This window comes from Oncorhynchus nerka, unplaced genomic scaffold, assembly GCF_034236695.1.
Source record: "Oncorhynchus nerka isolate Pitt River unplaced genomic scaffold, Oner_Uvic_2.0 unplaced_scaffold_2355, whole genome shotgun sequence".
NCBI classification, from domain to species: domain Eukaryota; kingdom Metazoa; phylum Chordata; class Actinopteri; order Salmoniformes; family Salmonidae; genus Oncorhynchus; species Oncorhynchus nerka.
Window position 1 is genome coordinate 33,178 of NW_027038941.1, and position 9,194 is coordinate 42,371.

General features: G+C 69.7%; 1 protein-coding gene across 1 annotated transcript; it reads right to left on the reverse strand.

Moving 5' to 3' along the window:
* Window positions 1–2,048: 2,048 nt before the first annotated feature.
* Window positions 2,049–7,805, reverse strand: LOC135567219 (collagen alpha-2(I) chain-like). Its single transcript, XM_065014639.1, has 9 exons — window positions 7,744–7,805; window positions 7,041–7,207; window positions 5,606–6,398; window positions 5,176–5,356; window positions 4,802–4,968; window positions 4,298–4,644; window positions 3,332–3,741; window positions 2,901–3,170; window positions 2,049–2,234 (listed from the first exon to the last, which is right to left on the reverse strand). Exons 1-9 carry the CDS (start codon window positions 7,803–7,805, stop codon window positions 2,049–2,051), a joined length of 2,583 nt encoding a protein of 860 aa, XP_064870711.1.
* Window positions 7,806–9,194: the final 1,389 nt, after the last annotated feature.

Sequence of the window (9,194 nt, forward strand, 5' to 3'; positions counted from 1 at the left end):
AGTGCGCCGCCGTCTGGCCCCCTGAATGCGCACCGCCGTCTGACCTGGGTGCGCCCGCCGTCTGACCTGTGCGCCGCCGTCTGACCTGGCGCCGCCGTCTGACCTAAATGCGCGCCGCTGGCCCCTAGTGCTGCCGCCGTCTGACCCCTGGTGCGCCGCCGTCTGGCCCCCTGGTGCGCCCGCCGTCTGACCTGGAGTGCGCGCCGTCTGACCTGTGCGCGCCGCCGTCTGACCTGGTGCGCGCCGCCGTCTGCCCTAGTGCGCCATCTGACCCTAGATGCGCCGCCGTCTGACCCTGGAGTGCGCGCCGCCGTCTGACCCTAAATGCGCGCCGCCGTCTGACCTGAGTGCGCGCCGTCTGACCTGGTGCGCCGCCGTCTGACCTAGTGCGCGCCGCCGTCTGACCTGCCCGCCGTCTGACCCTGGTGCGCCGCCGTCTGGCCCCTAGTGCGCCGCCGTCTGGCCCTGGTGTGCGCCGCCGTCTGACCTAGTGCCCGCCGTCTAACCTAGTGCGCCCGCCGTCTGACCCTAAATGCGCACCGCCGTCTGACCTGGTGCGCGCCGCCGTCTGGCCCCTGGTGCGCCGCCGTCTGACCTGCGCCGCCGTCTGACCTAGTGCGCCGCCGTCTGACCCTGGGTGCGCGCCGTCTGACCTGGGTGCGCACCGCCGTCTGACCCCTAGTGCGCCGCCGTCTGACCTGGTGCACGCCGTCTGACCCTAGTGCGCCGCCGTCTGACCCCTGGAGTGCGCCGCCGTCTGACCTGGAGTGCGCACCGCCGTCTGGCCCCCTGGAGTGCGCCCGCCGTCTGACCTGAGTGCGCCGCCGTCTGACCTAAATGCGCCCGCCGTCTGACCTGGGTGCACCACCGTCTGACCTGGTGCGCGCCGTCTGGCCTGAGTACGCACCGCCGCTGACCCTAAATGCGCACCCCATCTGAGTGCGCCCCGTCTGGCCCCTAAATACCCGCCGTCTGACCCTGGGCGCCCCGTCTGACCCCTGGTGCGCCGCCGTCTGGCCCAAATGCGCGCCGCCGTCTGACCCTGGTGCGCCCGCCGTCTGACCTGGAGTGCGCCGCCGTCTGACCTGAGTGGCCGCCGTCCTGACCTGGATGCGCGCCGCCATCTGGCCCTGGTGCGCCGCCGTCTGACCTGGCCCCCGTCTGGCCCTGGTACGCCGCCGTCTGACCCCTAGTGCGCACCGCCGTCTGACCTGGTGCGCACCGCCAATCTGACCTGCCGCCGTCTGGCCCCTAGGCGCGCCGCCGTCTGACCTGATACCCGCCGTCTGACCTGGTGCGCCCGCCGTCTGACCCTAGTGCGCACCGCCGTCTGACCTGACCGCCGTCTGGCCCTGGCCCCTAAATGCCCGCCGTCTGGCCCTAGTGCGCCGCCGTCTGGCCCTGGTCTGCGCACCGCCGTCTGACCTAGTGCGCCCGCCGTCTGACCTGGTGCCACCGCCGTCTGGCCCTAGTGCGCCCGCCGTCTGGCCCTAGTGCGCCGCCGTCTGGCCCTGGTGCGCCCACCGTCTGACCTGATGCGCAGCGCCGTCTGACCCTGGTGCGCACCGCCGTCTGACCCTGGGTGCGCGCCGCCGTCTGGCCCTGGTGCACACCTGAGTGCGCGCCGCCGTCTGACCTAGTGCGCGCCGCTGGCCTGGTCTCCTGACCCTAGTGCGCCCGCCGTCTGGCCCTGGTGCGCCGCCGTCTGACCCCTGGTGCGCCGCCGTCTGACCTGGTGCGCCGCCGTCTGACCTGGTGCCACCGCCGTCTGACCCTAGATGCGCCCTGGAGTGCACCGCCGTCTGGCCCCTAGTGCGCACCGCCGTCTGGCCCTGGTACGCCGCCGTCTGGCCCCCTGGTGCACCGCCGTCTGACCCTGGTACGCACCGCCGTCTGACCTGATGCGCCCGCCGTCTGACCTGCACACCGCCGTCTGACCTGCACGCCGCCATCTGGCCCCCTGAATGCCCGCCGTCTGACCCCCTAAATACCGCCGTCCTGGCCCCTAGTACACCGCCGTCTGACCTAAATGCACCCACCGTCTGGCCCTAAATACGCCGCCGTCTGGCCCTGGTACGCACCGCCGTCTGACCTGGTACACCGCCGTCTGACCTGGTGCCGCCGTCCCCCTGCCGCCGCCGTCTGACCTGGTGCGCCGCCGTCTGGCCCCTGGTGCGCCCGCCGTCTGGCCCTGGTGCGCCGCCCGTCTGGCCCTGGTGCACCGCCGTCTGACCCTAGTACGCACCGCCGTCTGGCCCTGAATGCACGCCGCCGTCTGACCTGAATGCGCCGCCGTCTGGCCCTAGTGCGCCACCGTCTGGCCTAAATGCGCCGCCGTCTGACCCTAAATGCGCCGCCATCAACCCCTGGTGCGCACGCCGTCTGACCTAAATGCGCACCGCCGTCTGACCTAAATGCCCGCCGTCCTGCCCTGGTGCGCCCGCCGTCTGGCCCTGGAGTGCGCCGCCGTCTGACCCTGGAGTGCGCCGCCGTCTGGCCCTGGTGCACCGCCGTCTGACCCCTAGTGCACCGCCGTCTGACCTAAATGCACCATAAATCTGCCCCTAGTCACTGCCGTCTGACCTAGTGCTGCCGTCTGGCCCTGGTGCGCGCCCGTCTGACCTAGTGCGCCCGCCGTCTGACCTGGATGCGCACCGCCGTCTGACCTGGAGTGCGCTCTGGCCCTGAGTGCGCCCGCCGTCTGACCCTAAATGCCGCCGTCTGACCCTAAATGCGCCGCCGTCTGACCCTAGTGCGCCGCCGTCTAAATGCACACCACCATCTAGCCCCTAAAATGCGCCGCCGTCTAACCCTGGTGCACCCGCCGTCTGACCCTGATGCGCACCGCCGTCTACCCCTAAATGCGCCGCCGTCTGACCTGGTGTGCGCCGCCGTCTGACCCCTGGCCTGGGTGCGCCGCCGTCTGGCCCTAAGTGCGCACCACCGTCTGACCCTGGTGCACCGCCGTCTGACCTGGAGTGCGCCGCCGTCTGGCCCTGGTGTGCCCGCCGTCTGACCTGGTGCGCCGCCGTCTGGCCCCTGGTGCCTACGCCGCCGTCTGGCCCTGGATGCGCACCGCCGTCTGACCCTGATGCGCCGCCGTCTGACCTGAGTGCACCGCCGTCTGGCCTGGTGCGCGCCGTCTGACCTGGGTGCACCGCCGTCTGGCCCTGGTACACCGCCGTCTGACCTGGATGCGCCTGTCTGACCTAGTACGCCGCCGTCTGACCTGGCGCCCGCCGTCTGACCTGGTGCGCCGCCGTCTGACCTAGTGCGCGCCGTCTGGCCTGGTGCGCGCCGCCGTCTGACCTGGTATGCGCCGCCGTCTGACCTGGTGCGCCGCCGTCTGGCCCTGGTGCGCACCGCCGTCTGGCCCTAGTGCGCCGCCGTCTGGCCCCTGGTGCGCCCGCCGTCTGGCCCTGGGTGCGCCGCCGTCTGACCTGGTGCGCCCGCCGTCTGACCTGAGTGCGCCGCCGTCTGACCTGGTGCACCGCCGTCTGGCCCTAGTCTGCCCCTGATGCCCGCCGTCTGACCCTGGTGCCCGCCGTCTGAAGTGCCTGGTCTCTGACCTGGCGCCGCCGTCTGACCCTAGTGCCGCCGTCTGACCCTGAGTGCGCACCGCCGTCTGACCTGACCTGATGCGCCCGCCGTCTGACCTGGTACGCCCGCCGTCTGGCCCTGGTGCGCCGCCGTCTGGCCCTGGTGCCGCCGTCTGACCCTGAGTGCGCCCGCCGTCTGGCCCTGGTACGCAGATCCATCCTGACCTAGTGCACCGCCATCTGCCCCCCTGCCCCTAGTGCGCACCATAAATCCGTCTGGCCCTAGTGCACCGCCGTCTGACCCTGACCTACACCGCCATCTGCCCCTAGGCACCGCCGTCCGACCCCTAAATGTTTGCACCGCCATCTGACCCCCTAAGTACGCGCCGCCGTCTGACCTAAATGCCGCCGCCGTCTGGCCTGGTGCGCCGCCGTCTAGCCCTAGCCCCTAAATGCACCACCATCTAACCCCCTAAATGCACGCCGCCGTCTGACCTAAATGCACCGCCGTCTGACCTAAATGCGCACCGCCATCTGACCTAAATGCACCGCCGTCTGACCCTAGTGCGCCGCCGTCTGGCCCTAAATACACCGCCGTCTGGCCCTAAATGCACACCACCCGTCTGACCTCGGTGCGCACCGCCGTCTGACCTAAATGCCACCGCCGTCTGACCTAAATGCGCCCGCCGTCTGGCCCTGGGTGCGCGCCGCCGTCTGACCTGGATGCCGCCCGCCGTCTGGCCCCTAAATGCACCCACCATCTGACCTGGTGCGCCGCCGTCTGACCCTAGTGCCGCCGTCTGACCTAAATGCGCCCACCGTCTGACCTAAATGCCCCCTGCCATCTGGCCCTGAAATGCGCCGCCGTCTGGCCCTGGTGCGCACCGCCGTCTGACCTGGTGCCGCCGTCTGACCTAGTGCGCCGCCGTCTGACCCTGGATGTGCACCGCCGTCTGACCTGGTGCGCACCGCCGTCTGACCTGGTGCGCCGCCGTCTGACCCTAGTGCGCCCGCCGTCCTGACCTGATGCCCGTCTGATCCCCTGACGCTGCCGTCTGACCTGGTGCGCCGCCGTCTGGCCCTGGAGTGCGCCCGCCGTCTGACCCTGGTGAGTGCGCCGCCGTCTGGCCCCTGAGTGCGCCGCCGTCTGACCTGGAGTGCGCCGCCGTCTGACCTAGATGCGCCGCCGTCTGACCTGAGTGCGCCCGCCGTCTGACCCTAGTACGCACCGCCATCTGGCCCTGAGTGCACCGCCGTCTGACCTGACCTGGGTGCGCGCCGCCGTCTGACCTGAGTGCGCACCGCCGTCTGACCTGGGTGCGCCCGCCGTCTGGCCCTGGTGCGCGCCGCCGTCTGGCCCCCTAGTGCGCACCCGCCGTCTGACCTGGAGTGCGCCGCCGTCTGACCTGGTGCGCCCGCCGTCTGGCCCCTGGTGCGCCCGCCGTCTGACCTGGAGTACGCCCGCCGTCTGACCTGAGTGCGCCGCCGTCTGCGCCGCCGTCTGACCTGAGTGCGCGCCGCCGTCTGGCCCTAGTACGCACCGCCGTCTGACCTAGTGCGCCGCCGTCTGACCCTGGTGCACCGCCGTCTGGCCCTGGTGCGCCGCCGTCTGACCTAGTGCGCGCCGCCGTCTGACCTGGTGCGCCGCCGTCTGACCCTGAGTGCACCGCCGTCTGGCCCTAGTGCGCCGCCGTCTGACCCCCTGGTGCGCCCGCCGTCCTGACCTAAATGCGCCCGCCGTCTGGCCCCCTAGTGCGCCGCCGCCGTCTGACCCTAGTGCGCACCGCCGTCTGACCTGGTGCACCGCCGTCTGGCCCCTGGTGCACCGCCGTCTGGCCTAAAATGCGCCGCCGTCTGACCTAGTGCGCCGCCGTCTGACCCCCTGAGTGCGCACCGCCGTCTGACCCCATCTGGTACGCACCGCCGTCTGACCCTGGAGTGCGCACCGCCGTCTGACCCTAAATGCCGCCGTCTGGCCCTAAATGCGCCGCCGTCTGACCTGAGTGCGCGCCGTCTGACCTGGATGCGCCCCCTAGCCGTCTGACCCTAGTGCGCCGCCGTCTGACCTGGAGTGCGCTGCCGTCTGACCTGAGTACGCCGCCGTCTGGCCCCTGGAAATGCGCCGCCGTCTGACCTGGAGTGCGCGCCGCCGTCTGGCCCTGGTGCCCGCCGTCTGGCCCCCTGTGCGCCGCCGTCTGACCCTGGTGCGCGCCCTGGAGTGCCGTCGCCCTAGTGCACGCCGCCGTCTGACCCTGGTGCGCACCGCCTGGATGCGCCGCCGTCTGACCCTGGATGCTGCCGTCTGACCTACCCCGCCGTCTGGCCCTGGAGTGCGCCGCCGTCTGGCCCCTGAGTACGCCGCCGTCTGACCTGGAGTGCGCCGCCGTCTGACCTGGAAATGCCGTCGCCGTCCCTGGGTGCCGCCGCCGTCTGGCCCTGGAAGTACGCCCGCCGTCTGACCCCCTGTGCGCGCCGCCGTCTGGCCTAGTGCGCTGGTGCCGCCGTCTGGCCCTGGTGCGCCCGCCGTCTGACCTGGAAGTGCGCCGCCGCCTGGGTCTGGCCCTGGTACGCACCGCCGTCTGACCTGATGCGCCCGCCGTCTGACCCCTGGTGCGCCGCCGTCTGACCTGGTGCGCCCGCCGTCTGACCTGAGTGCGCCGCCGTCTGACCTGGTGCGCGCCGCCGTCTGGCCCTGAATGCGCCGCCGTCTGGCCCTAGTGCACCGCCGTCTGGCCTGGTGCGCGCCGCCGTCTGACCCCCTGCGCGCCGCCGTCTGACCCTGGTGCGCCGTCTGACCTAGTGCCGTCTGGCCCTGGTGCGCGCCGCCGTCTGGCCCTGGAGTGCGCGCCGCCGTCTGACCTGGTGCGCCCGCCGTCTGGCCCTGAGTGCCCTAGTGCCCGCCGTCTGACCTGGTGCGCCCGCCGTCTGACCCTGGTGCGCGCCGTCTGATTTTTGGAGTGCGCCGCCGCCCCTGTCTGCCGTCTGACCTGGTGCGCCGCCGTCTGACCTGGTGCGCGCCGCCGTCTGGCCCTAGTGCGCGCCGCCGTCTGGCCCTAGTGCGCCGCCGTCTGACCTGGAGTGCCGCCGTCTGACCTGGTACGCCCGCCGTCTGGCCCTGGAGTGCGCCGCCGTCTGGCCTGGTGCGCGCCGCCGTCTGACCTGGTGCGCCGCCGTCTGGCCCTGGTGCGCCGCCGTCTGACCCTGGGTGCGCCGCCGTCTGACCTGGTGCACCGCCGTCTGACCTGGTGCCCGCCGTCTGACCTGGTGCGCCGCCGTCTGACCTGGTGCGCCCGCCGTCTGGCCCTGGTGCGCGCCGCCGTCTGACCTGCCGCCGTCTGACCTGGTGCGCCGCCGTCTGGCCTGGTGCGCGCCGCCGTCCGTGCGCCGCCGTCTGGCCCTAGTGCACCGCCGTCTGACCCTGGTGCGCGCCGCCGTCTGACCTGGTGCACCGCCGTCTGGCCCTGGTGCCCGCCGTCTGACCCTAGTGCGCCGCCGTCTGACCTGGAGTGCGCGCCGCCGTCTGGCCCTGGTGCGCCCGCCGTCTGACCTGGATGCACACGTCTGACCTGGATGCGCACCGCCGTCTGACCTGGTGCGCCCGCCGTCTGACCTGGTGCGCGCCGCCGTCTGACCTGGTGCCGCCGTCTGACCTGGTGCCGCCGTCTGACCTGGGTGCGCCGCCGTCTGGCCCCTAGTGCGCACCGCCGTCTGACCCTAAATGCGCCGCCGTCTGACCCTAGTGCGCCGCCGTCTGGCCCTAGTGCGCCGCCGTCTGGCCCTGGGTGCGCGCCGCCGTCTGCCCTAGTGCGCCCGCCGTCTGACCTAAGTACGCACCGCCGTCTGGCCCTAGTGCACGCCGCCGTCTGGCCCCTAGTGCGCCGCCATCTGACCTGGAGTGCCGCCGTCTGGCCCTAAGTGCGCGCCGCCGTCTGACCTAAATGCGCCGCCGTCTGGCCCCTAGTGCGCCGCCGTCTGACCCCCTGGAAGTGCACCGCCGTCTGCCCTGGTGCCTGCCGCTGACCCTAGTGCGCCGCCGTCTGGCCTAGTGCACCGCCGTCTGACCCTAGATGCGCCCGCCGTCTGGCCCCTAGTGCCGCCGCCGTCTATTCTGGTGACCTAGTGGCGCCGCCGTCTGGCCCTGGGTGCGCCGCCGTCTGACCTAGATGCGCACCGCCGTCTGGCCCTAAAGTGCGCGCCGTCTGACCTGGGTGCCCGCCGTCTGGCCTGGAGTACACCGCCGTCTGACCCCTGGAGTGCGCCCGCCATCTGGCCCTAAATACACACCACCATCTAACCCCCGTAAATGCACACCACCATCTAACCCTAAATACACAACACCATCTGACCTAACAAACCCCACCACCCCTTCCCACTACCATTGGCCCTAACAGATCCTACCTAGATGCGCCCCCTGGCCCTGGTCAGTTGTTTGAAAAATGCAAATTCTTGCCACCACCGTCTATGTATGGGGTTCATCCCGCCGTCCCCTAAATGCACCGCCGCCCCCCTAAACTTTGTGCCATCCATCTGGCCCTAAAGTACTTTGTCTGGTCCTAAATGCACCGCCGTCTGACCCCTTCAAATGCAATGGACATTTATCCTGACCCTGCCCTGCGCCAATGGCCATTTATCTAACCCCCTGGGCCTACCGCCGCCGTCTCCCTGGGTCCTCAGAGAATCTGCCTGGGCACACCACCATCTAACCCTAAATGGACATTTACCCTAAATACACCACCATCCCCAACAAACCCACCACCCCTTCCCACTACTTTGGCCCTAACAGATCCTCCATCGCCCCCCTCACAAGTTGTTTGAAAAATGCAAAATTCTTCAACTTATGTATGGGGGTTCATCCCCCTCAAGCCACCCCAGCCAAAACCCTGGACTTTGTGCCTCCTCCTTTTGGGGTCCATCACGCCCTGCCCCTCACAGAGAATTGCAAATATAACCCCCTTCACCCCACAATGGACATTTATCCTCCCTGCCCTCGCCGCCAATGGACATTTATCCGCCTGGGCCTCCATCGCCCTGCCCCTCACAATGGACATTTATCCGCCTGGGCCTCCATCGCCCTGCCCCTCACAATGGACAGTTATCCACCTGGGCCTCCATCGCCCTGCCCCTCACAATGGACGGTTATCCACCTGGGCCTCCATCGCCCTGCCCCTCACAATGGACATGTATCTGCCTGCCCCATCCATCACCCTGCCCCTCACAATGGACATTTATCCGCCTGGGCCTCCATCGCCCTGCCCCTCACAATGGGCATTTATCCGCCTGGGCCTCCATCGCCCTGCCCCTCACAATGGACATTTATCCGCCTGGGCCTCCATCGCCCTGCCCCTCACAATGGGCATTTATCCCTGGGCCTCCTCGCCCTGCCCCTCACAATGGATATTTATCCGCCCCTCCATCGCCCCTCACAATGGGCATTTATCCGCCTGGGCCTCCATCGCCCTGCCCCTCACAATGGGCATTTATCCGCCTGGGCCTCCATCGCCCTGCCCCTCACAATGGACATTTATCCGCCTGGGCCTCCATCGCCCTGCCCCTCACAATGGGCATTTATCCGCCTGGGCCTCCATCCCCTCACCCCTGCCCCTCACAATGGACATTTATCATGTATCCACCTGGGCCTGGGCCTCCATCGCCCTG